This window comes from Cervus elaphus, chromosome 24, assembly GCF_910594005.1.
Source record: "Cervus elaphus chromosome 24, mCerEla1.1, whole genome shotgun sequence".
NCBI lineage: Eukaryota > Metazoa > Chordata > Mammalia > Artiodactyla > Cervidae > Cervus > Cervus elaphus.
The window spans coordinates 61,138,209-61,164,396 of record NC_057838.1 but is presented as its reverse complement, the minus strand read 5'-3'; the positions used below and the strand labels follow the sequence as shown (position 1 = coordinate 61,164,396).

At 58.4% G+C, this 26,188-nt stretch overlaps 2 protein-coding genes and 1 long non-coding RNA gene across 8 annotated transcripts in view; 2 read left to right on the top strand and 1 right to left on the bottom strand.

Moving 5' to 3' along the window:
• Positions 1-15,304, top strand: part of SEMA3F (semaphorin 3F) — a 47,015-nt gene extending 31,711 nt beyond the window's left edge. For 3 of the 4 annotated variants that reach the window (XM_043886284.1, XM_043886283.1, XM_043886286.1), the window contains 17 exons: positions 4,717-4,877; positions 4,979-5,041; positions 5,163-5,282; positions 5,994-6,086; positions 7,720-7,813; positions 9,148-9,267; positions 9,479-9,618; positions 9,734-9,848; positions 9,988-10,057; positions 10,223-10,367; positions 11,203-11,425; positions 12,055-12,143; positions 12,277-12,318; positions 12,505-12,662; positions 12,869-12,936; positions 13,217-13,350; positions 13,950-15,304. In XM_043886284.1, the coding sequence (XP_043742219.1) occupies positions 4,717-4,877; positions 4,979-5,041; positions 5,163-5,282; positions 5,994-6,086; positions 7,720-7,813; positions 9,148-9,267; positions 9,479-9,618; positions 9,734-9,848; positions 9,988-10,057; positions 10,223-10,367; positions 11,203-11,425; positions 12,055-12,143; positions 12,277-12,318; positions 12,505-12,662; positions 12,869-12,936; positions 13,217-13,350; positions 13,950-14,360 (2,246 nt within the window). In that variant the 3' untranslated portion in view covers positions 14,361-15,304. The remainder of the gene's footprint in view (positions 1-4,716; positions 4,878-4,978; positions 5,042-5,162; positions 5,283-5,993; positions 6,087-7,719; positions 7,814-9,147; positions 9,268-9,478; positions 9,619-9,733; positions 9,849-9,987; positions 10,058-10,222; positions 10,368-11,202; positions 11,426-12,054; positions 12,144-12,276; positions 12,319-12,504; positions 12,663-12,868; positions 12,937-13,216; positions 13,351-13,949) is intronic. The other variant, XM_043886287.1, reaches the window with a different exon arrangement.
• A 2,022-nt stretch (positions 15,305-17,326) lies between these two features.
• Positions 17,327-24,100, top strand: GNAT1 (G protein subunit alpha transducin 1). 2 transcript variants are annotated; one of them, XM_043886439.1, is made up of 10 exons: positions 17,327-18,642; positions 19,155-19,304; positions 20,505-20,547; positions 20,686-20,827; positions 20,929-21,086; positions 21,180-21,308; positions 21,572-21,701; positions 22,017-22,170; positions 22,299-22,490; positions 22,878-24,100. In XM_043886439.1, the coding sequence occupies exons 2-9, from the start codon at positions 19,199-19,201 to the stop codon at positions 22,487-22,489; spliced, it is 1,053 nt and encodes a 350-aa protein (XP_043742374.1). In that variant the 5' UTR covers positions 17,327-18,642; positions 19,155-19,198; the 3' UTR covers position 22,490; positions 22,878-24,100. The 2 variants fall into 2 exon arrangements, with proteins under 2 accessions (XP_043742374.1, XP_043742373.1); XM_043886438.1 differs by having other exon boundaries at positions 17,327-19,304.
• Positions 20,253-23,383, bottom strand: LOC122682997. 2 transcript variants are annotated; one of them, XR_006337591.1, is made up of 5 exons: positions 23,258-23,383; positions 22,041-22,114; positions 21,475-21,719; positions 20,712-20,861; positions 20,253-20,516 (listed from the first exon to the last, which is right to left on the bottom strand). It is a non-coding gene; the product is annotated as an uncharacterized LOC122682997 (long non-coding RNA). The 2 variants fall into 2 exon arrangements; XR_006337590.1 differs by having other exon boundaries at positions 21,475-21,680.
• Positions 24,101-26,188: the final 2,088 nt, after the last annotated feature.

Below are 26,188 nucleotides of genomic sequence, written 5' to 3'. Positions count from 1 at the left end.
GCTCACCTGCCTAGGGGAAGAGGGGCGAGTCTGGAGGCTCCTGGGGAGGCCTGTGGGTCTCCGCTCTGGACAGCCGGATGCAGAGACGGGATTGGAGAGGACCGAGTTTGATGGACTTGGGGCCGGAGGAACCTGGAGCCTGCCCCCCCACCCCCCAGGGAGCAGACAGCTTAAGCCCCAGGCAAACTCTTGGGTCTGGCTTCTAGGGGTTCCCATCTAGAACAACCCTAGGGATGGTGGAGGGAAGGGGCTGGGAGACCCAGCCCCTGAATCAAAGGTGACAGCCTCCCCTGCTCAGCCCCATGTGGGGCCTGGACCTGAATAAATGGTACATGCCTAGAAGAGGGTTAGCACAAGGCACATGTCACCCCGGTGTGTCCCTGGAGATGCTGGGAGCCTGGCATTGAGGTATGTGGGAGGTGGCGTGCTGAGCAGGGAGAAAGGTGCCTACAAAGGCTTTAGGGCTGCCCTGCCCCCCGCTCGGCCTGGCTGGAGCTCCAGGTTTGCAAGGCTGTGGCCAGGGGCTGAGGCCTTCCGGCTGGCCGCTCATTAAAAGAGGATTAGGCCGGGAGCCAGGGGGCCAGCCCAGCCCCTGGGCCTTCCTCTGGGGCCCCTCACAGCTTGGGGGAGTGATGAAGGGGCTGGGGGCCACCCCTCCCCAGCGCCCACAAGGGTGTCCAGGAGGGACCCTTCCCCTCCTGCTCCTGCTACCATCTCCTTGTCCACCTCAGTTTCCCTCCTCAGAAGGGCCGGAGGATAGAGTCCTAACAGAGACCCTGGTGCACCCCTGCCCCTCACCCTCCGCCTCATTTCTCTTCATCTTAGGAATTAGGGCTGCCCCAGCCCACATGAAGTCAGAGGTCAGGGCTGGGCTGCTGGGACCTGTCCATCAGCTCGCAGTACCCATGCACAGCCCCGGAGGTGATACTGTCAGTCAAGGCCTGCTGCTTTGTAGGGCTGTAACCAAGGGGGCGGGGTACCCATCTCTGCTCCAAGACCCCCCTCTTGCAGCAGCCCCTGCCTCACTGGTGACAGGCCTGGTGTCCTAGAGACGGGCAGCAGGGGTCGGGGGCCGCCCACTCGGGGTCTGCGGGTGAGGGCTGCAGACACGCCCCCTCAGCACTGTCCTCGCCCACCTCCTCCTTTCAAGTGAGGCATCAAGTGCTTTCCAGAGAGGAGGAAACAGAGACCCCCCAGGATTAGGCTTCTGTACACTGAGAAAGTTTCTGCCCCTGGACCTTTGCCAGGCCGTTCTGGGCCAGGACCCCAAGTGTCTAATGGCCATGGGAGACTGTCAAGGCTGGGAACGGCTGCGGAAATGAGGTGGCCGATGCCAGAAAAGGCTCTTCCTTCCCGATGACGGGAAAAGCCTTCCCGGATGTTGCTCCACCCAACCTGTGCCCAGCATGCAAGAGGGCCTGGGGGTGGGGAGCTCGTCCCTGGAGCATCACCAAGGCACACCACCCTCCCTCCCTCCCCAAAATCAGAGCTCATCTAGACTTGAATCCCTGGCACCCACAGAGCCTTGGGTCGGGCTGGTTGTGCCCCAGCCCCTCCATCTGTATTGTCCTGGGGTTGTAGGGGGCGGGGGTGATCCTCCCGCTATCAGAGCTGGGGACTGGCCTGAGGACATGAGCAGCCTGGGTCCATGTCAGCTCCCCCACATACACCCATGCCTGCTCAGGCCCCACAGGTGCCCTGGGCCCAAATCCCTGCCCCTCACTGGAGGGTTGGCAGCCCTAGGCTCTAGGCCTGCTGATGCTGCAGATGTCAGAGCAGGATGCCCAGGGCTACTCAGCCACCACCTGCCTTCAGCTGGGCTTCTCGGAGGAGTGAAGAGCCCCTGTTCTTTCACCCTGTGGCAGAGGGGAGGTGGGGACAGGGTACCAGTTTCAGTCCTTGCCTGGTGACCTAAGGTGAGCACCACTCTCCCCCAGGCCTCAGTCTTCCTGTTTGGAGCTGGGGCTGCAAAGCTGACACAGGGACCCTTATAATTCTTTACTACGATCTGGCATGCAGGAAAGAGCACTCGGTGACCCCAACTGGGCTTCTGAAGCCCATGCCAGGAGCCCATGGCAGGGTCAAAGACTCCTGGCCCCTGTCCCACCCCTTCCCTACCCTACACAGCCTTGTGGGGGTTCCCCACACCCGCCTGTTTCCACAGTGACCAAAACATCACATCCTGTGACAACAGAGCCATTGACGCCATATCCCGTGGCCACTGGGAGGGGTCCCGAGGGTCCTGAGTCATGTGCCCTGTCAGTGGAGGACGAGTCACCTTCCGGCCCCGGCCCTCCCGGCGGGCAGTCCCCACCACCACCACCAGGATGGGCTCTGCCGGGGCTGGCCCCTGCTTCAGTCCAGAAGGCCGCGGACCTGGGCGGGAATCCCACGCTCTGCGCGCTCCGATGTGTCACCTCCCTGCTCTGTGCCTGTCCTCTGTAAACTGGATGGAGCAAGGGCTTCGCCCGTGATAGATACGGGATGACTGAGAGGCTCCCTCCATCCCCAGGGTTGTGAGGGAGAGTGTCAGGTCAAGGCCGCCCTCCTGCTCCTCCTGTAGGTGTGTTTCCTCATCTGCTGAATGGCCCTCTCCTCTCTCCTCACGGCGCTTTGAACTTGAGAGGGGGATTTGGAAAACTTGGGGAGTCCTGGCACTGTAGAGTGGGAGGATTTGGATTATAGGGGCCCATGGGGCTGGGCAGGGATGTAGGGATTATAGCCGGTTGCATCCCTGGGGCTAGATATTTGAAGTTCCCCCCCACCTTAGATCCCTGTGTCTGAAGGTGCCCACTTGAGCCTCACCTCCCTTCCCCCATTGCCCCCCAAATGCCCCCTAGCCCAGCAGGATGGGTAAGGGCACCATCAAGGCCATGCCCCCAGCCAGGGTATAAATAACCCCTGGCGGGCTGTCCCAGCCTGGGGGGGCTCTGCTGGCAGCCCCACTTCCTTTCTGGCCACTTCCTGGCCCTGGGGGTGGGGGAGTGTTTACTTTCCTGTTGTCACGATGGCCGGGTGGCCAGGCGGGGGACTCCGAGTGGCCCAACAACAGGTGCAGGACAGGTGCCCAGGCTGCCCTGCCCAGGACTTCAGAGGCACCGCCGACGAGGCTGAAGCCAGGCAGGGATCGGCCCTTTGATCCCTTGGCGTCCCTGCGTCCCAGCGGTGGGCCAAGGTCATCACCTGTATTCTCTTGTTGCCGTAGTCAGGGCTGGGCGGGGCACGGCCTTGGACGTGGCCTCCGGGTCTGCTGTGGGAGTCCCCTGGCTCCCGGCCCACCTCACACGCCCATCTCGGTGCATCCCAGGGTTCCTGCTTGGAGCTGCTCTCCGGCTCAGCCTCTCCAGCCCCCTTCTCAGCTCCCGGGTGCACATCGGCGGGGGCCAGGGTCAGCCAGGCCAGTTGGAGACAACTGCCCCAGTAGAAGGCAGCCTGGACTAATGGGAGGGAGCCCCCTGCTGGTTCCACCTTGAGGACCTCAGATCCCAGCTATTCCCCTCTCTCCAGGTCCTCTCCCTCAATTGCCCCACCTGTGAAATGGGTCACCAGCTGTGGGGCAGGGAGATTGCACATGTTTGATCTCCCTTGGTGGGTGCCTCATGTGGCATAGGACCCATATGTACATTTGTGTATACCTGGGCCGGGTGCATGTGTTCATGTGTGTATACCTGGGGGCCGGGTGCATACATACATACCGTTTGTTCTGTGTGCCACCGTCTCGAGCCTCCCGTGCTGGTGAATATCCATCACCCTGGTTACAATCGCTCCTCTCTGGTGGAGCTGAAAATAGCTGGGGGGTGGGTGGAGGAGGGGCCTGCTGCGGGGACCTCTCGGAACTCCCTCTCCCAGAGGAGGAAGGTTCCCAATTTTCCTGGAGTCCTCTGTCTGTCGTTGGCCTATCACTAGAGAAGTTCCCTCCTGTGTTTCATCCTCAGAAAGGAAGCTTTCCCCCAGCAACCTGTGGGTCCGAGGGCCACATGGAAGGGAAACTGAGGACTCAGATGGATGCTGCTTCTAGCCCCTGGGGGTGCTGCAGCCCCAGAGGGCGGGCCTCTTTTCTGGGAAGGACTTCCTGGCTGGTTCCAGGAAATGGCCTGAGGGTTCCACCATCAGCAACCCCATGGGGTCTGGGGGAAGCCCAAGGTCTGTTGGGCAGTTTGCTTCCAGCAAGGCTTTTCTGTGTCCTGGCTAACCTGCTTCCGATAAGGTGGGGACCTTGTGTGTGCCCACTTTGCCCCCTTCCTTGTTGGCAGCTGGGGTGAGGACAGGGCGCCCTGGCTCTGTGACAGCGTCTTCGAGCTTCCCTTGATGCACCTGCCCCCACCCCTACCCCCTGCTCATTAACCCTTTTAGGCTCCTGTGGGAAGCTGGCCCCACCCTGAGCGTGGGAGCATTAACCCCCACCTGAGCAGAGTCTTTGATGTCATCACGCGCCCTGGCCTGTGCCCACTGCCCTTTCATTGGGACCTGGAGACTGGCTGGGCTGCCGATGAATCAGTGCCCCAGCTTTGGGTGTGGCCCCTTCCCTGGCTTGCCCACCCATTGCCCCACTTTCTCCTCCGAGAATGTCAGGGACTCAAGAGGTTACCACGTAGGCCCTGCAAGGGAAGCGGAGGGTTTAAGATGACCCTGGGGTGGGGCTACCGCCTCTGTCGAAGAGGGAATGGCTGGCTGGTCTCCAGGCGCCCTCACTGCTGCCCTGCCATCCGCCCACAGAGCTTAAGGCCACAGGCACGGCCCACTTCTTCAACTTCCTTCTCAACACAACCGACTACCGAATCCTGTTCAAGGACGAGGACCACGACCGCATGTATGTGGGCAGCAAGGACTACGTGCTGTCCCTGGACCTGCATGACATCAACCGTGAGCCCCTCATTGTAAGGGCCAGGCCAGATGTGGGGCGGGGGGACGAGGGGGGACGCGGGCCCCAGGGTAGGGGACCCCGGCCGGCAGGCCCTCTGACCCCCATCTCTGGCAGATCCACTGGGCAGCCTCCCCACAGCGCATTGAAGAGTGTGTGCTCTCGGGCAAGGATGGCAACGTGAGTGTGATTGGATCCACGGGTGGGGCGGAATGGGGAGGGCCGGGCACACCGGGACCCCAGGAAGGCATGGGGCCAGGCAGGCATCTGGGCACCTCCTTGGCTTTCCCTCCTGCCCCAGGGTGAGTGCGGGAACTTCGTCAGGCTCATCCAGCCCTGGAACCGAACACACCTGTACGTGTGTGGCACCGGCGCCTACAACCCCATGTGCACCTACGTAAACCGCGGCCGCCGCGCCCAGGTAAGCCCCCGACCCGGGCCCGGTGCTGCCCCCACTGGGAGCTGCCTTCAAGGGTCCTGACGGGAGCACGGGCCTGAGCCCCAGCCCTGCCACCTCCTGGCCCTGTGACCATGGGTGAGTGACTTCTTCCACCTCTCAGAGCCTCCGTTTTCTCACATGAAAACAGGGCTCATCACTGCCTTTCTAACAGGTCGGTGTGGGGAGGAGGCAGTGAGCTGATGCTCTCAGAGCGCGTAGCACTGTACCTGGCGTGTAGTAAGCGCTCACTCCCTCCCTGGCAGCAGGTCTCTTGGCTTTGCCTATAGACGGTGCCCCTGCAGCCAAGCCAGAGGGCCTGGCGGGCGCCTCAGCGTGAGGAGGCTGGACGCCTGGGTCAGCTTCTGCCGCACGGCCTGGGGGAGAGCTACCCCTTCCTCAGCTCTGCCCGCCCGCCTGCCTGCTTCTACCCGCCTCCATTTCCATGTGGGCGTGCGTGTGAGCTGGTGTGACCTCTAGAGTGTGTGTGAGAGCGACTGGACCGAAGGGGCATGGGTGTGTGCAGGTGTGGCCCAGCTGTGCGGACGTGTCCTCATGGTGGTGCACGTGTGAGCCGGGGGGGCCCAGGTGCGCCTGTGTGTCCCTGGCACATGTGGTGTGAGAGGCTGGCAGCCCAAGCCCGCTCCCCCAGCCCCTGCCACCCCTGGCTCTAACCCGTGTTCCTCATCTTCTCAGGCCACGCCCTGGACCCAGATGCAGGTGGTCAGAGGCCGAGGCAGCAGAGCCACCGATGGTGCCCTCTACCCGACGCCCACAGCCCCACGCCAGGTGGGCCTCATCCCTCCAGGCCCTTGCCAGGCAGTCCTGCCTCAGAACCGAACTCACCCCGGGCCTGGCCTTCCAGCCAGGAACCCGCACCCCAGGCCAGCCTCCGCAGGGTCTTCCGTCTGCCTGTGTGCCCCCTCCCCCCCCTTCCCCCGCAGTGCCCTTGGGCTCTGAAGGCATTCCCAGCTGGACTCGGGTCAGCCTCAGTGTGACAGGAAACCATGAAGTCACCAGCTGGGGAAGACAGGAGCCCCAGGGACGCCATTCATCCACCCTCAGAACACGTGTGTAGGCATGTGTGAGCACACACCAACACACGCGTGGGCACGTGTAGGGCACTCTCTGGCCCACACCGTACTCAGCACCCAGTGCGGGAGCATGGCACATGGGTTCAGCCTGACGTAGCTCTCAGGGCCCCGTGCCCCAGGCCTCCCCTGGGTCGTGGGTTAAATAACCCAGGTGTCCTGCACACCCCCATGCCCGGGGTGGGAGGCACAGAACTGTGTGTCTCCTAGACTTGACCTGGGACAAGCCTGGGCTGGGGGCCACTGGGGGCCGGGGCTGGAGGGGGCCGGGGCTGGGCAGGGGCGGGCAGGGGGGCAGGGGCTGCCGGTGAGTGACAGAGTAAGTGGTCACTTGAGCTGGTGTGTCTGTGGCAGGGAGTGCTGAAAGGTGGGACCACTCAGACTCCGTGTGTGTGTGCCCAGGCTGTGAACAGTGGGTTCCGTGTGTTGGCTGTGACGCGTGCCGAGCATTGTGTGAGCCCCGTGTGTGTGTGCAGGAAGCCATGTGTGTGCAGAGTGGAACTGGAAGCAGGCCTGTGTACACCTTCCCATCACCATCCCTGCCCCCTGCTGCACCTTCTTCCTGCCTCTTGCTTGTCTCTTCTTCGCTTTACTTGCTCATGAGCTCATTCTGGCCTCAGTGCCCTCACCAGCCTACCTCCTAGCACCTGCAAGGATGGGCTGGGAGGCCTGGGGGGCTTTGTGAATTCCACGAGGTCCGGGCTAGACCCCTCAACTCCCAGCCCCCCACAGAGACATGTGGGGCTGGGGGCTCTGCTGAGGGGCAGGGAAAAGGCCCCGCTCTATTAGTCTGTCCCAAGGACCACAGGTGGGGCACCATAACCTCAGAGCCCTCGGGCCTGGTGGGACCTGATGGCAAAGGACAGGACTGCAGGCCCTTGGCCAGTCCCCCTGTCCTGGTCAGGTTGGCAGCCCCTCTGTGGCCTGAGACCAGCAGCCACAGCTCAGAGAGGTGTGCCTCTGTGGCCCGGGGTGGGGTTGGGGGACCCTGGGCAGAGTCTCCCTGAACCAATGGCATGGAGGGGCTTCAGCCCCCATAAGCCCACCCCATGCCCCTCTCGTGGTCCCCAAAGCAGAGTCCTCTGAGACCTGTGATTCCCAGGTCTTATCTGAGACCTGGACCAGGAAGCATCTCCCTGGGAACTCACAGCACGGCCATGCCCTGGGAGACCTGGCCAGATGGAGTTAAAACCCAGTGAGATCTGGGGAGGGAAGCAGGGTGGCTTCAGGGTTCCCCTGGGGGCTCACTGTCACCCTGGGAGCCTGGTGACCCTCACCTTCCCTGGCTGTGGGACAGCCTGGACGATGCTGCGCCCCTCTCTGCCCTACAGGATTACATCTTCTACCTGGAGCCTGAGAAGCTCGAGTCAGGGAAGGGCAAGTGTCCCTACGACCCCAAGCTGGACACAGCCTCAGCCCTCATCAGTGAGTGCCCTCACCCCGCCCCAGTTCTGTGGCCTAAAAGCGTGACCTCTGCCTCTGGAGCAGGGAGCATGGCCCCAACACTTATCTCAGGGAAGAGACTGTGAAATTGCCCTTTCTGAAACCCGCCCCCTGCAGTGTGGCCTCACTTGGCAAGGGGAAGGTACAGACCAGACCCCAGTAGCTGATGGGCAGAGACGAGGTGGCATGAGCCTCCATCCAGCCCCTTGGATGGGGGGGCGGGGACAGGCTCGGGGGGCCAGATTCTACCCTGAAATCCACGCTGGGGTCCATGCGAAGGTCAGAGCCCTCTGGACTGCAGGCTTCCTTGGAAAAGACAAGTGGGATCTGCTATGAGGGCTGGTCCCGGAGTGTGCCTTAGATCGTCTGGGAGACCAGGAGAGGCCCACAGGGCAGCATCAGTGGAGGGTGCTGGCCCATAGACCGACGGGGAGAGTTGGTTTCTGGTCTGGCCAGGTGTCTGGGGCAGTTGGGAGAATGTTCTCGGAGAAGGAGTCCTGCCTGGGGCCTCAGGAGCAGCTGCGGCCCCCTACCCCCAGGTCGGGGAAGCCCCGTGCTGACCCAGGTCCCCGCACTCGGCCTGTTTTCCGGCTGCCCAGCGAGTCTGCCTCTCAGCAGCTGCTGGGCAATGTGCCACCTCCAAGCCTGGGAAAGGCAGTGGGTGGGCTTTATCTTGCCCCATCTTGCTAAGAAGGTCCCCTAGCTGGATGGCAGGATCCAGACCAGGGAGTCTGATGGGGGAAGACAAGGCCTGCTGGGAGAACCTTAGAGGAGCACCTTGGAGTGGTGTGCTGGAGCCAGCGCACTTGTCAGGTTTTCTGTTAAATGTTCAGGTATTTTGTGGGCCAGCTATTAAACACAGGTAGTATTAAAAAGTCAATTATGTAAGCTTACAATTAAATTACTGTAAAAACAAAGGTAAAGATACTCCAAATTCATTACTTCCTAATTATTTTACTACATTTTATTATTATCTATACTCTTGAGATTATTTACATCTTCTGTGAATATCCGTGAGAAACTCTATCCACTAGTTAGAGCAGCTCTTCCCCACTCTGCTCCGTGACTCAGCTTGAAATCAGCCCTGGTGGGAGCAGTCACACCACAGACACTGGCTCTGGCTGCTTATCAGAGCCAACTGCTACCAATCCCAGTCCTCCCAGAACCAGCTGTGAAAACAGTCCCCAGCGCCCCACTGGTGGTACGGCTACCTGGGAGAACCTGAAGGGGCAGACGGGCCCCTGCCCCGGAGGTCACCTGAGCTGGGCACTGGCCTCGGCCAAGGGCGTCCCCCTGACTCACTGGCCCACTTGCAGACGAGGAGCTCTATGCAGGCGTGTACATCGACTTCATGGGCACCGACGCAGCCATCTTCCGCACCCTTGGCAAGCAGACGGCCATGCGCACGGATCAGTACAACTCTCGGTGGCTCAATGGTGAGAACAGCCCGCGACCGCTCCGGTGGGCAGCATGTTGGGGGTGCAGCACAGACACCATAAGGCAACACTCATGGAAAATTTGGGAGCCCTTGACTGGCTAGGGCAGGGGTGGCTTCTTATCCCGGGTTCAGGGGTGTTCCTGCACTTGACCTGGGCAAAAAGCCTTGTCTGAGGAGGTCCCGGCCTGCTGACCCCTGCCTGCCTGCAGACCCTTCATTCATCCACGCCGAGCTCATCCCCGACAGCGCCGAGCGCAACGACGACAAGCTCTACTTCTTCTTCCGCGAGCGGTCCACAGAGGCGCCGCAGAGCCCTGCCGTGTATGCCCGCATCGGGCGGATCTGCCTGGTACGAGGCCCCTTTGCCGCCCCCTCCCCAGGCCCAGTCCTGGCTCTTATCAGCCCGGCTTTGGCGGGGTCTTGGGGCTGAGCGAGCTGATCTGACCCAGCACCTGCCCACCCAGAATGATGACGGCGGCCACTGCTGCCTGGTAAACAAGTGGAGCACGTTCCTGAAGGCAAGGCTGGTCTGCTCCGTGCCAGGCGAGGATGGCATCGAGACCCACTTCGACGAGCTCCGTGAGCACCCAGTGGCCACTGCAGGGGAGGGCGGCCAGATGGGTGGTCAGGAAAACTTGGTGGTCCCCCTCCCCGGAGTGGGCAGGGCCCTAGGGCTTCTGGCCGGGGTATGCTCCCAGCCCCCTCTCTCTGTCCCCAGAGGATGTGTTTGTCCAGCAGACCCAGGATGTGAGGAACCCAGTCATCTACGCTGTCTTCACCTCCTCGGGGTGAGGCTGGGGCCAGGGCCAGCAGTGGCGGGGGGTGGCAGTTTGAGGGGCTGTGATTTGTGGAGGACCCCATCCTGGTGGGGAGCTGTGGGCGAAGGCAGGCCGGGGAGGGGCCCTGGGCCCAGGGTCTGCCCCACCCACAGCAGCAGCCTGCCCTGCCCGCAGCTCTGTGTTCCGAGGCTCTGCCGTGTGTGTCTACTCCATGGCTGACATCCGCATGGTCTTCAACGGGCCCTTTGCCCACAAGGAGGGCCCCAACTACCAGTGGATGCCCTTCTCAGGGAAGATGCCCTACCCACGGCCCGGCACGGTGAGGACCCCACTCAGCCCGCCTTTCCATTTCCTCTCTTTCTATGACCTATGCTGGGTCAGGCCCTTTGCAGACGTGGGCCCCACCACTGTGACACTCATAGCCAAGTGGCGGGCGGGGAGGGGAGGGCGGACCACACACATGTATAAACTCCCCATTCACCCGCTATAAAGTTGAAGTTAAAAAGAAAACTCCACCATTTACAAACAGTGTCAGGCTGTGAAAGAAGCCAGCTAGGATCCTGAAACAGAAATGGTGGCTGGGTGTGGCAGGCTGCACCCTCTGGGGGCAGGGGGGGTTGTTTGGGAGCTGGAAGTTGTGGGGGAAGTCTTCAAGGCAGGCTGGAGGTGGGGGGGGGGTGGGCAGGAGCCCCTGCAGGGAGGCGACCCACCTGATCTTGGTGTGACGGGGCCACCACAGGAGTGGAAGCAGGAACACATCATGATCCGATCACATGGCTAGGCTGGGGCAGGAGCTCCCGCTGAGCAGGGGGTGGAGCGGGGGGAGGAGCGGGGGGGTCTGGAAGAGCAGTCAGACAAGTGGGTGGGGATGAGGACCTGGAAAGGCCATGCTCAGCTCTGCCAGATGGCTGCCACAAGGTCATGGCACGTGAGCTGGGGAGAGGGCTGTGGGATCTGGCTGGGTGAGACCTGGAGACCTCAGCTGGAGCAGGACCTGCAGAGAGGTTGGGTGGAGGGCAGAAGCCCAGATGGGGGGCAGCTCTGAGAAGCGGAGCCAGCAGGTGGGCACGGACAGAGGGGAGACCTCTTCTGGAGCGAATGGGCCCCTGCGGGCCCGGGGCGGGCTGGGCCTGACGCTCATCACCTGCCTGCAGTGCCCTGGCGGAACCTTCACGCCGTCCATGAAGTCCACCAAGGACTACCCTGATGAAGTCATCAACTTCATGCGCAGCCACCCGCTCATGTACCAGGCCGTCTACCCGCTGCAGCGGCGGCCCCTGGTGGTCCGCACGGGCGCCCCCTACCGTCTCACCACTGTGGCCGTGGACCAGGTGGACGCAGCCGACGGGCGTTATGAGGTGCTTTTCCTGGGCACAGGTACCCACTGCTGCTCCCGGCCCCTCCCACGCTGGGCCCGCTGGGTGGAGGGCTGACCCGCAGGGCTGGGCCTTAACCTCCCAGGGGGTTGCTACAAGGTTGTCCGTGTCAGCCCTGCCACCTTCATCCTGTGGGGCCTTCTGTTACCAGGATAACTGAGAACGGGGGTGGGGAAACCCCATTCCCATCCCAATCTCTGGTGGCCGGGAGGATGGGGACCCAGGATGCCTGGGGACCCATGTTTGGGCAGGAAGAGGGAAGACAGAGGCAGGCACTTCTAAGACACCCGGGTCCAAGTACACACATGCTGTTGTGTGCACATGCAGACCACATTCACCACTGTCCCAGTAGTCTTCAACCCAAGGGAACACGTTCAGCATGCTGTTCTCAGCTTCCCGAACAAGGGTCTGGGGTCAGAGGGGCAGAGTCTAGCTGTGGCTCCCTCCTTATGCAGGGCCAGCCCCCTTAGCCCTCTTCCCCTCATCTGGGGGCTGCTCTTCCACCTTGGCACAGAGCACGCCCACTCCACTGCCCTTGGGGGGTTTGGGCCCTGGTGGGGAAGGGGCTGAGGCTGGTGCCCCTTTCCCAGCACCCTCAGCCCCGCTGAGGCCCTGCCCGGCCCGTTCCAGACCGCGGGACAGTGCAGAAGGTCATCGTGCTGCCTAAGGACGACCAGGAGATGGAGGAGCTCATGCTGGAGGAGGTGGAGGTCTTCAAGGTGGGTGTGACACCACCCGGGCCTGTCCTGCTCACCACAGCCCTCCTTGGTACCACCTCCTGACCTCAGACCTCCAGGTCAGGACAGGAAGAGGGGTCCCCAGGGTCGCACGCTAATGCCTGTTTTCTTCTAGGACCCAGCACCTGTTAAGACCATGACCATCTCTTCCAAGAGGGTGAGTTTAGGTGAGGTGGGCTGGGAGTGGGAGTGGAACCCGCCTCCCCTTGGGGTCAAGCGCGTGGTAAAGAGAGATGGGGGATACCGAGGCACCAAACAGGAAGGGGAGGAGCCCAGCTCAACTGGCTCCTAAGGAAAGCTGGCTGCCAGGGGGGAACTGACCAGCCCCTACCCCTGCCCACAGCAACAACTGTACGTGGCCTCAGCTGTGGGCGTCACACATCTGAGCCTGCACCGCTGCCAGGCATATGGGGCCGCCTGTGCTGACTGCTGCCTCGCCCGGGACCCCTACTGTGCCTGGGATGGCCAAGCCTGTTCCCGCTACACAGCGTCCTCTAAGAGGTGCGGGCCCTGAGACCTTGGGAATTCTGATCACCAGACCCGAGGCTTTGTCCTGGGGGTCTAGAGGTGGATGTGATATTGCCCTGCAGGTCTCTGTGGGTGAGGGATTCTAGCCTGGAGTTTTGGGGTTCTAGAGACCTGGTGGTGGGGAGTTGGGGAGAACAAGCTTTCTTGAGAATACTTCTTTAGGAGCTATCTTCATCCAGGCGGAGCCGCCGGCAGGACGTCCGGCACGGGAACCCCATCAGGCAGTGCCGTGGGTTCAATTCCAACGGTGAGTGTGCTGTGACTTATTACCGCTGGGCGCTCCTCAGCACGGAGCCGTGCGGCCCGCAGAGCCGCTCACGGGGCCCCCACTGCACAGATCCTCCCACGGTCCGTGGAGGTGAGGGGTTGGAGAAGGGACGTCCCTGGCCACCCCCTCCAGGAGTGGAGGCCTGAGGGCACAGCCCTGCCTGTGTGTATGTGGGGGTGTGTGGCTGCACGTGCCCCCCGCCAGCCCACAGTCTGCCCAGAGGCGGAGCTGCTCCACGTGGCACCCTGTTGCTCTGCAGCCAATAAGAACGCCGTGGAGTCCGTGCAGTACGGCGTGGCAGGGAGCGCAGCCTTCCTCGAGTGCCAGCCCCGCTCGCCCCAGGCTACCGTGAAGTGGCTGTTCCAGCGAGATCCCAGTGACCGGCGCCGCGAGGTGACTTCCTGTGCCCCGCGGTCCCTGCCATGGATGGTAGCGTCCCTCATACAGTAGGAATTCCACGTGGGTGAAGCGTGGTATAGGAACCAGGAGTGGGGCAGCCCTCACTCTAAGAAAGTCCTTCCAAGCACCCTTCCCAGTGTGGAAATCACTTGGGTGAATCCAGTTATATGGAAACTCTGTGGGGCTTCCATATTACATGGAAACTATTTGTAGGCATGCCTTTTTATGTGAGAGTTCCATATGTGTGCTTGATTGGCAGTGTACCTCACGTGGGTGGGTTCCAGCATCTGGAAATTCTATCGGGTAGCCCTCCTATTATGGAAATAGCTTCTAGGCAATCCTTTCTTAAACGGAAATTCTAGGAGGGTGCCCCAACATCTGTTTATTCTCATTAAACAGAAATTGTATGTGTACTCCAGAATTCTCTGATTGTACAGACTCCCCTTATGGTCATTCCTCCGGAAATGGAGGATGTCATATAGACACTTCCTGTGGGTTTTTCTTGCTCCACGGAAATTCCAGATGGGTGTCCCTCCATGGGGTGGCCACAAAGGTGCCCTGCAGCCCCTGAGTCCCACCCCCTGCCCCCACAGATCCGCGCGGACGACCGCTTCCTCCGCACCGAACAGGGCTTACTGCTCCGCGCCCTGCAGCCTGGCGATCGCGGCCTCTACTCCTGTACAGCCACTGAGAACAACTTTAAGCACGTCATCACACGGGTGCAGCTGCACGTCCTGGGCCGGGACGCCGTCCATGCAGCCCTCTTCCCACCGCCAGCTGCGAGCATTCCACCGCCCCCGGGCGCCGGCCCCCCCACGCCCCCTTACCAAGAGCTGGCCCAGCTGCTGGCCCAGCCAGAAGTGGGCCTCATCCACCAGTACTGCCAGGGCTACTGGCGCCACGTGCCCCCGAGTCCCAGGGAGGCCCCAGGGGCACCCAGGCCTCCTAAACCCCAGGACCAGAAAAAACCCCGGAACCGCCGCCACCACCCGCCGGACACATGAGGCCTGCTGTCTGAGCCCTGCAATGGGCCAGCCTCTAGCCCTTGTTCCTTTTAATATAAAAGATATATATATATATATATATAAAATATCTATATTCTATATACACCCTGCCCCTGCAAAGACAGTATTTATTGGTGGGTTGTAAATAACCTGCCTCAACGGCAGCATCGTCCAGAACTTAGACCCAAGCTGGTCAGAGACAGCAGAAAACAGAGCCCACCTAACCAGGCCCAGCCAGTTGGCCGGGTCAGGCCAGGACCACACAGTCCCCAGGCTCACCTGGGAGTCTACCTGCTCGACAGCCACCGGCGGGATCGACAGGACACAGGGAGACAGCAAGCTCTACCTGGATGGGGCACGGACTGTACACACACCTTTGCCAGTGTGTTCCGTCAGCCTGTGCTGTTGGCGTGCACGTGGAGGCGAGGACTGCTTTGGAGACTGGGGGTGGGGGGCGGGGGCTCAGATGCACTCAGAGAAGGGAAGAAGGGGGCGGCACAGGATGCCAGCGCCTGCCTGGGAGAGGGGCACTCAGTCAAGGCCAGCCCTTTCCTGGGTATTTATTCTCTATTTATTGGGGATAGGAGAAGAGGAGCCCTGCCTGGGTGGGGCAGCCCCTCCGGCCCCTCCGGCCCCTCCTTCCCACCCTGCCTGGCCTCTCTACCTCCTCTTCGCTTTTTCTGTGCCACTGTGACTCGGGGGCTGGGAGAACAGCAGAGGGGCCAGGCTCAGGTAGCACTGAGGGGGGAGAGGGCCATGGCGGAGGCCTGGGGCCTGCAGGGGCTCCCCAGGGCTCCCTTCTGCCCACCACTTCAGATGATGGGTGTAAATAGCTCTGGGGGGCAGTTGGGTAGGTGGGTGGGGGCTCCTGGCAGCCCTCTGCTGCCCGGCCGCACCTGCCCTTGGGTTCCATCTTGCTAATAAACACTGGCTCTGGGACTGGACTTTGGCGTTCTCCTTGGCACAGGAGGGAGGGTGGGAGTTCAGCCCACACCCAGATTCTGTCCTCCTGCCCCCACTAATGTGGCTTGACCACCAGTTCCCCACGGTCTCCTTTGCAAGATCAGCTTTCATTCATTCATTCAGCCGTTTGATCGTTTGCTCACGCTGCTTTCTCACCTGGCTTTGTGTCTTGCCAGGAACTCAGGACTCAGAATTGGCAAGACAAAGCCACAGCCTTCACAATACAGCTGCCCCTGGCCCGAGAATCAGCAAAATTCCCATTCTTCCTGTCTCCTTCCTGCCAGCTCTCAGCAGAGGGCCCAGCACAAGCAAGTGTCCAGAGGCAGGGAAGACCAGGATAAGTGGGGAGCCGCTGGAGAGGAAGTGGGGCTGGGGGCCCTGGGCCAAAAGTTAATGAGTCAAGCCTTGGTGTGCATGCGTGTTCAGTCATGTGTGACTCTCTTTGCAACCCTATGGCCTGTAGCCCGCCAGGCTCCTCTGTCTATGGGATTTTTCAGGCAAGAATACTGGAATGGATTGCCATTTCCTTCTCCAGGGAATCTTCCTGAGCCAGGGACTGAACCCGTATCTCCTCCATTGGCAGGTGGATTCTCCCAAGTGTTGGCAGGGGAAGTCAATAGCTAGGGAGGCTCAGGGATCCAGCAGGGTTCAGGGCCATACCTGGCAGGCAAGGGGAGCCAGGTGGGGATGAGGAGGCAGTGGAATAGTCCCACTTGAAGCAAACCCAATATGTAGAAAGCAGATTTTTGTTGGTTTTATACACCTGGGCCCCTGGGCAGTGTGTACAGGGCTACAGAGATTCCCAGGGCCCACTTGCAGCATGGTGGCAGGGTAGAAGACAAATGGAACCTAAAAGTTGAAGGTGGCACAAATAATCTATTGCTCCTGAACGGATCTCCCCTCACCCAGGGCAGCTGTTGAAGCCACCAGCTCCCAGCTCACAGAACCAGTGTCTACTTCCCACATGTTTAGGGTCAGTGTGTGGTGTGTGTGTGTGTTAATTGTTTAGTTCAAGTATAGTTGATTTACAATGTGTTAATTTCTGCTGTGCAGCAAAGTGCTTCAGTTATACATTTATTTATACATCCTTTTAAAATATTCTTTGCTGTTATGGTTTATCAAAAAGTATTGAATTTAGTTCCCTGTGCTATACAGTAGGACCTTACTGTTTGTGCATCCTATATATAATAGTTTGCATCTGCTAATCCCAAACTGCCACTCCATCCCTCTCCCACACCACTCCCCCTTAGCAACCACAGTCTGTTCTCTATGTCTGTGAGTCTGTTTCTGTTTTGTAAAAGTTCACTTGTGTCATATTTTAGATTCCACATATAAGTGGTATCATACAGTATTTGCCTTTCTCTTTCTGACTTGCTTCATTTAGTGTTATAATCTCTAGTTCCATCTGTGCTGCTGCAAATGGCATTATTTCATTTATTTTTGTGGCTGAGTAGTATTCCAGTGTGTTTTTGTACCACATCTTCTTTATCCGTTCATCTGTTGATGGATGTTTAGGTTGTTTCTTGGCCATTGTGAATAGTGCTGCTATGACTATATGGGTGCATGTATCTTTTTGAATTACAGTTTTCTACAGATACATGCCTGGGAGTGGGATTGCGGGATCATGTGGCAACTCTGTTTTTAGTTTTTTGAGGAACCTCCGTACTGTTCTCCATAGTGGCTGTACCAACTGACATGCCCCCCAACAGTGTAGGAGGGTTCCCTTTTCTCCACACTCTGTCCAGCATTCATTATTTATAGACTTCTTAATGATGGCCATTCTGACTAGTGTGAAGTGGTACCTCATTGTAGTTTTAATTTGCATTTCTGTAATAATTAACAATGTTGAGCATTTTTTCATATGCGTGTCGGCCATCTGTATGTCTTCTTTGGAGAAATGTCTAGTTCTTCTGCCCATGTTTTGATTAGATTACTTTTTGTTGTTGTTGAGTTGCATCAGCTTTTTTGCATATTTTGGAAATTAAGACCTTGTCAGTCATCATTTGCAAATATTTTCTCCCATTCCTTAGGGTGTCTTTTCATTTTGTTTATGGTTTCCTTTGAGGCGCAAAAGCTTTTAAGTTTGATTAGGTCCCATTTGTTCATTTTTGCTTTTATTTCTATTGCCTCGGGAGACTGACCTGAGAAAATACTGGTACGATTTATGTCAGAATGTTTTGCCTACATTCCCTTCTAGGTGTTTAATGGTGTCCTGTCTTACATTTATGTGTTTAAGCAACTGAGTTTATTCTTGTGTGTGGTGTGAGGGAGTGTTCTAACTTCATTGATTTACATGTGCCTGTTCAGCTTGCCCAACACTAGGGACAATCTTCAATGCTCAGAATATCGGGCCCTGGCAGCCTTGTGTCTGCGAGAGTTGAGTGCTAAGGCAGCAAGTTTTCTGGGGAGTCCAGCCAGGAGGGGGATGAGAGCCCAGGATCTGAGGCTTCTCATGGAGGTGGCAAAACTCCAGAGGCTGCAACTCAACACTACATGCTCAGCTGAACCACTTCCACTTAGTAGCACACCCTGTCCCATCTGAACCCCACACAGACATCTAACCCCTAAGCTGAGGCAGGCATGCCCTGGAGATAGCCCTAACAGGTCCCAGGGCACCCACAGGGGACAGAAGAGGAGTGGGGCTCATCCGCTCCTCCCCTGGGAATGCCAGACCTGCTCTGGGACTCAGTGTTCCCATTTGATAACAGGCCTGCAAGACATTCCCTGGAAGAGCCTGGCCACCTCTACAGGTCAGACTGCTGACCTCAAGTTTATGTGTACACACACGTGCAAATGTGCACACATACAGGCAGACACGTGCATAAATGTACGTGCACACAGGCAAATCCACACACATGCATTTCACATGTGCATGCACTTATACATTCACACACATGCAACATGAACCCACATAAGCATAGCAAGGTACACATATAAACACGCACATGAGAAGTACACAAAAGCATCCATGCACACACACACGTACACAAACAAGCGAGCACAGACATACACTTGTTCTCATGAAAGCACAGGCACATGTTTACACGCAAGTATACACAGACACACATATGTCATTGCCTTGCTTGACACCAGTACAGGACACAGGCACACACACCCAAGTCTATTGGAATCATGGAGGCAGGTAGAGGCCTCGCCCAGGTTGGATCCAGCCCTTGGTACAGGGCAAATGCAATGTCCACTTTTCCTTCTTGACTCCCTGTTGAGCATGGAACCCTGGCCTGGAGTCACCGGCCCTTCTCAACCACCTCCTGCCACGTGATCCTCTGAGCCTCCACTTCCTCATCGGTGCAGTGATGTGGTACGCATCCGCCAGGCTGGTGTGAGCTCGTCAAGGAGCAGTGCTGAGCCCAATACTAGGCAGTGGGCAGGTGCTCCTTGCAGGCTTCTTCTCCTCCCTGCTTCCAGGCCCACCCCCATTACCCCCACCCCCAGAACTGAGGCTCTCTCTTCCCCTTTCTGAGCCTGAGCCACCCAGAACTTGTCCCCCTGCTTTGGAGCAGGGGCTAGACTACCTCCAGGGTCTCTCCCAGAGGGTTTGGGGAGCCGCAGAGAGGGGGGTGCAGAGTCAGCAGTTGAGGGATTGGGGCCATGCCAGCCTGATTAGGAGGGCTGGGGGCTGAGCTGGATTCACCTGTCCTTGTCTGTGATTGGCTCCTGGATACCAACAACTCCCAAATCCTACTAAGCAGCCCCACCAGGGCCTGCACAGATCTATAGACAGCCATTGGATTCCCAGTTCTGGGGTCAGAAGGGTGTCCGGGGAGGCCAGAGGCTGGCCTGAGCCTGGCTCTGGGGACCCCCTCCATCCAGAAGAACCAACTCACCGCCCTCCTCCTTCACCTCCTGCTGGGACCATGGGGGCTGGGGCCAGCGCTGAGGAGAAGCACTCAAGGGAGCTGGAAAAGAAGCTGAAAGAAGATGCTGAGAAAGATGCTCGAACCGTGAAACTGCTGCTTCTGGGTAAGGGGGTGGGCTGAGGAGGGGCCACATCTGCCAGTCAGGGACCTGGGGGCAGGCAGGTGGCCCTTCTGTGAAGCAGCTGTGATTTGGGAAACAGAATGAGCCTACAGCCTAGCAACAAGAAGAGCGGAGCCCAGGCCAAGCAAGACCAGGCCTGATGGTGGTGATACTCTTGGCTCCCTAAGGCTAGGTATCCCACAGAAACCTTCTCTAGAGGGCTCAAACCTCAGGCAACCTCCCCTCCCAAGATGTGTGTGCCAGTCACACTTTTTTTAGAGATGTGTGTTCAAGGCCCACTTTTGCCCTGGCTATGTTCCCTCAAACCCAGCCTTTGGCTTGACGGGCCTGCGGGGCAGGGCCCAGAAACCAGGAGCCTCGTTGGGAGCACCACAACAAGGCTGCTCCCTTGGGAAGGAAAAGGTCACAGTCCTCCTGAGAGCAGGTAGCTTCTAGGACCTCCCAGGTCCACACACAGTGGCCCTCAGTTTCCAGAGCTTTATTGCTGGCAGACCTGCAGGACAGCTAAAAGGTGTAGAGGGCTACTAAGGCCCAGTGGGGAATAGATAAAGCCGTGTCCTCAGTCCCATGGGTAGTGAGGGGAGATAGGACTGATTCAGTACTTCCTCCTGCCACTACCACCGAGGGAAGGAACTGTTTTGAGAAGGCACTGCAGGCTTCACCCAGGCTGTCCAGGGTTCAGCCAGACAGGTGAATGTGCGTAGAGAGACCAAACCAGAGTACCCCAGGGAACACAGGCTAAGCCAGAAATCCCATTAACTGTGCCCGACACCCACATGAGAGCAGGCTCAGAAGGACTGTCAGCTCTGTCCTCTCCCCCAGCAAAAGTGCTAATTCCCTCTGAGCCTCTTGGGGACACTCCCTTCCACCTCAGGTGGAAAAGCAGGGGTTGACCTGGCTCAAATAATCCCATGCCTGTAGTACCAGAATCGTCCACAAGGTGGAGCTCCAGGTTTCTTTATTTTTGGCCTCCGAAAGATAAGACAGCATACCAAGTTGTTGGAGGCTCCAGGACAGAGTTGAGGTTGTCCATTCGCCTCGTCAGCCCCCTTCGGTCACTCCTGACATTTAGATTTTGCTTCTGGGGCATCAGGACCTTATTTTGGGAGTGTGGTACGGAAACAGGTGGGATAGAGGGTATGGTGCGGTGTGCGCATCTCTGAGGCCAGGTTTCCATTCCAGGTGCCGGTGAATCTGGGAAGAGTACCATTGTCAAGCAGATGAAGTGAGCGCCCCTACCCCACCTGAGGCCCTGGGGGTGGGTGGTGCCCCTGCCCTACCTGAGGCCCTGGGGTTGGGCGTGCACTGGCGGTCTGTCCCCTGACCCACCCAAGAGGCGCTGACCCGGCTCCCATGGCTGCAGGATTATCCATCAGGACGGGTACTCACTGGAAGAGTGTCTCGAGTTCATTGCCATCATTTATGGCAACACACTACAGTCCATCCTGGCCATCGTGCGTGCCATGACCACACTCAACATCCAGTACGGAGACTCTGCGCGCCAGGTGTGCCAAGAGACAAGCTGAACAGGGCCTGAATCTGGGGATTCGAGGTGCGAGGCAGGGCCCCAGCCCCTGGTCACCACCAACCACTTCCCTGCCCTCAGGATGACGCCCGGAAGCTGATGCACATGGCGGACACCATCGAGGAGGGTACGATGCCCAAGGAGATGTCAGACATCATCCAGCGGCTATGGAAGGACTCCGGTATCCAGGCCTGTTTCGAGCGAGCCTCAGAGTACCAGCTCAACGACTCCGCTGGCTAGTGAGAGCACAGGCCAGGCGCAGGGGTGGGGGGCAGGCGGGGCCCTGGCACACCCATCTACCCAACCCTACCCACACCCCATGTCTCCCACAGCTACCTCTCAGACCTGGAGCGCCTGGTAACCCCAGGCTACGTGCCCACGGAACAGGATGTGCTGCGCTCCCGTGTCAAGACCACGGGAATTATTGAGACGCAGTTCTCCTTCAAGGACCTCAACTTTCGGTAGGGCACTGTGCCCTGACTCCTCCTCTGGCGTGGGGAGGCCTGCCCCCAAGTTCACTGCCTGAGGCCTGTCTGGTCGCAGAGGTCCCAGCCCTTCTAGAGATCCTGCCCCTTCTCCAACACCCCGCCGGCAGAGAAGTCCGGCCCCTCTGGATGCCAGGCCCACCTGGGTGCCTCCCAGCCAGCATTAGGAAGCCAGGGGATGCTTGTGGGCGTCTCGGGGGGACTTGATGCACGGGTTTCCGGTCCTCATGGCCCCGCAGGATGTTCGATGTGGGCGGGCAACGCTCAGAGCGCAAAAAGTGGATCCACTGCTTCGAGGGGGTGACCTGCATCATCTTCATCGCGGCGCTGAGCGCCTACGACATGGTGCTGGTGGAGGACGACGAAGTGGTGAGTGTCCGGCTGGGCCTGAGCGATTGAGCAGGGAGGAGGAAAGGGGAGACAGGAGACAGCGCTGCAGGCTCAGTGAGCAACCGAGAGAGGACGTTCCTCCTAGAGCTCTCTGGAGGAGGAGACGAGGCAGCCTCCTCATCAGGAGATGAAGGGAGGCTGGGTGAGTGGGGGGAGGAGGAGACAGTCTTGGAGCTGTCTGAGTGGGGACCTGGAGCCCAGAGAGCAGGCTGGGGTCGGCCAGTTGGTCGCACCCAGGTGGAGGGGGGTGGCGACCCCTGTCCCTCGGTGCCCGACAGCCTCTGCCCTCCTCAGAACCGCATGCACGAGAGCCTGCACCTGTTCAACAGTATCTGCAACCACCGCTACTTCGCCACCACGTCCATCGTGCTCTTCCTCAACAAGAAGGACGTCTTCTCGGAGAAGATCAAAAAGGCGCACCTTAGCATCTGCTTTCCGGACTACAACGGTGAGACCCTCGGCCTGCCATCGGGCGGCGCTCCAAAGCCACTCTCTCGGCCTGCGTTCCTCCCGCCGCCGAAGGAGGCTTCGCGGCAGGGACTTGAGAGCCCCCCCCCCCCCACCCTCCCCTGTCAGGGCCCAACACGTATGAGGACGCCGGCAACTACATCAAGGTGCAATTCCTCGAGCTCAACATGCGACGCGACGTGAAGGAAATCTATTCCCACATGACGTGCGCCACCGACACGCAGAACGTCAAGTTTGTCTTCGACGCTGTCACCGACATCATCATCAAGGAGAACCTCAAAGACTGCGGACTCTTCTGAGGTGTCTCCCCCGTGGGCCGGGATGCTCCTCTGTCTTGCCTCTTGACCTCAGTCCCCACCCCGCCCCCCCCGGGCCCCATCCCCATCTCCCCATCCCATCTGCAGGCCCCTCCCCAGCTTTCCAGATCCACTCTGCTGCCTGGCGTCTGGTCCCGGACTTTCTGACCCTTCTGCTTCCGGGTCCCACCCTGGCTCCTCAGGCTCCACCCCTGGCCACAGGCCCCGCCCCTGGCCCACAAGCCCCACCCACTTGCTCTCTTTTGACTCCGCCCCAGTCCCTCACTCAGCTGGGACATTGCTTCCACGCCCATCTCCATCTGTCTCTCAGCCTGAACCCAATTATGTTGGTGCTTAGCGATGCTGACTCTCTTCCTTCTTCTCTTCACAGGTGCATGCGTCCCTGAGACCCTGCAGCCCTTGCCACCTTGTAGCCCCAATGCATATGACCCTATCAGTCCCCCAGGACTCCTGGGCCCCAGCCTGTGGCCCCACCAGCCACACACTCAACACCCTAAACCCTGCTAGCCTTGAGGCCCTATAACCCTCCCTCGTGGCTCCCAGGATTCTCAGGTCTCCAAGAGTCCAATGCCCCCAGCCACCCCAGCACTGCCCTTCACGGCCTGGCTGCACTGGCCTCCCAGACCTACCACAGCCAGCCCCAACTAGGAGCAAGCAGGACTTGGGGCAGCTACAGCTCATGGTGACTCAGCAGTACCCCCACTGACCAATCTCCTGCCTCTCTTCTGCCCCAGGAGGCCCATGACTCACCTGGCCAGTCTGGGTTCAGCAAACAGCCCTCCCTCCCAGAGCTTTATGAAGGGCAGGGGGCAGGCATGGAGCCCTCCTCTGAGCAGGCCTGCTGCTTACCATCAGCCCGTTCTAGCCTTACCACCTCCATGTGACAGGGTCTGATGCCCATCTGCCCAGTGGCCAGTGACTGCCCCGCCCAGCAGATTCAGGAGTCCAAAGTCCAAGCCAGCTCTGGCCTGTACAGCTTGTACGGAGACGACTTAGTGAGTCAGGGCAAGCCTGGGGGCTCCTGGTACCAGGAATAGACTCGAGCTGGAACCTTCCCATACCCTAGGCCCTCCCCCCATAGGACCAGAGTCATGTCCTACTCCCCCCCAGCCCACAGCACTCTAGGCCAGCCACTCTGTCGAGGGAGGGTACTGTTGACATCAGTTGTGGCCAATGGTCAAGCTGTCCTGAGGGGTGGCTGGGAGCAGAGTCCGGCTCCCATCGATCAGCCCCAGGCAGAGGATTTGAGACCGGAAGGAGGCCCAGATTATGTCCAGAGGGGTCTGCCTCAGGTAGGGTCAAAAGCAAACCCATGTGACCCCCTTGTCCCTGCCAGCAGCTTCTCTCACCCTTCCCATTCAGGGCCCTGGTGGGAAAAAACAAAGGCCATGCCTGAACTATCTGGGACAAAGGCCCATGTCCCCTTACCCCTACTTCCCACTTCCTCGTCAAGTACCTAGTCCTTGCTGATGCCCATGGGCCGGGGCCCATGCTGTAGTCAAGGGCAAGGAACACCCGTCTAACAAGGCCAGGGCGTAATTTGCACTCCCTTCAGCTAGATACACAAACTCAGCAATAAACCTTTACATCAGGCCCTGGTTGTCCTTTCTTGAGGGGAAGGGGAGAGTTAGTGATCATGAATCATGCACATTTAGTCAATGCCCAGTGCTGGACTGGACATGAGTGGGGAGATGGTTCTTTCCAGAAAGAAGCAACTGACCTAACGTGGCAGGGGGCACTCTTGGGGGCATGGGATCAATTTGGGTGTCCTGAGAGGGATTGAGGGGGCAAAGGGGCCATGGGAAATGTTCACAAGGACAATCTTGGATCAAGAAGGGGTTGTGAGGTGGAAGCTCATTTTGGCATGGACAGTAGGGTGTGTATGGCCCAGGAATGTGGGCCTTTGGGTCACAGGAGTTGCGTGGAGCAGGAGCAGGGAAGGGAAGGGAAGATGGAAGAAGCAGCAGCAGGGAAGGCTGGACAGGTGCCACCCACCAGCCGAAGGGCCTATGCTTCCTGGGTTCAGGAAGCCCTTGAAGCTAGGATATAATCACAGGGCTGAGATTAGGGTGAGGCAAATGAGGCACTCACCTCAGACGTAAAACTTAAGGTGGTGCCAAAAAATTCAGTAATCAAGATAAATATTAATGCAGTACTTTCAAAAATCAAAATTACCTGCAAAAATCCATAATGAACAGAATATCAAAATTTTTCATCAAGACAAGATCCAAGAGAGCCTGGCAGAACCATATTGGAGCCCAAAGCAAAAGGAAAAATGTCTACTCCTATTATATATGTTTTCATGTAGTTTTAAAGGTTATTTTTTTTTTTTTTACAGAACATTAAAGTAGTTGAAGAAATGTCAGATAAGTTGAAAGTAGGCATGTTAGAATTCACAACATTACTTTAAGCTTGTGCATGCATGCTAAGTTGCTTCACTCGTATCTGACTCTTTGCGACCCCATGGGCTATAGCCCACCAGGCTCCTCTGTCCATGGGATTCTCTAGGCAAGAATACTGGAGTGAGTTGCCATGTCCTCCTCCAGGGGATCTTCCTGACTCAGAGATTGAACCTGTGTCTCTTATGTCTCAATCCAGGGATCAAACCTACATCTATGTCTCCTGCATTGGCAGGTGGGTTCTTTACCACTAGCACCACCTGGGAAGTCCTACTTTAAGCTTAAGTATTTTATTTATACCTAAAACAGTATTTATAGTGTTATATAGAGGAGATCCGGATTTGATCCCTGGGTTGCCATGATCCCCTGGAGAAGGACATGGCAACCCACCAGTATTCTTGCTTGCAGAATCCCATGGACAGAGAAGCCTGGCAGGCTACAGTCCAGGGGATCGCAGAGTTGGACACGACTGAGCAACTATCACTTTCGCACTTTCACATTCTTGGCTTTAATGGGAGTAAAGTCATCAATGCTATTTTCCAAATCTGTTTCTGGAAAAAATAATCATAAAAATTTTCATAAAAGCATGTATATAGTGACACATGTTTTTCCTGGAGGCTGGACATGGGGGGATGAGAGGAGTGGGGCTGGGAGGCTCCACGAGGAAGAGATTTATGTCATTACTCCATAGGACCAACATCTGCAAGGAGTGGGACTCAATGACAAGGGTCTGAATTTGTATGGTGATCAAGTGCATGTGATACCCCCACCAAGCTGGGGCTGCAAAGGAGTGTTGAGAGGACTGAGTTTTCTGGACCTGTGGCCACTGAGGGGAGAGATCCAGAAGTCAGACAGATCCTTGGGACTGGACAGAAGGCAGCATGCGGGCAGCATCCTCAATGTCCAGGTGGAAGTGGCACAATGAGCCTGCGTGGGGCTAGAAGGGGAGCATGAGTGTGCGTAGGCCTGAGCATGGGGCAGAGGTCGGGGAACACTGGATAGGTTAGGGAGCCCAGGAAACATGTGGGTAGCCATTCTGGTGCTGCTTAGAGGCCTGAGGGGGAGGATGGGGCTGGGGCCAGTGTTTCAGGATCCCACTGAGTGGTTTGGGGCCTGGCTGAGCTGGGCTGCTCATCCCTGCTAAGGACCCTCTGCCCAAACAATTTACTGGAGTGAGGTAGGTCAGGGCAGGGTGATGGTGGGATTACATGGGGAGGAGCAAGGCAGAAGACAGAAAGCTTTGAAAGGCTGGAGGAGGCAGGTTTGAGACAGAGGAAGTTGT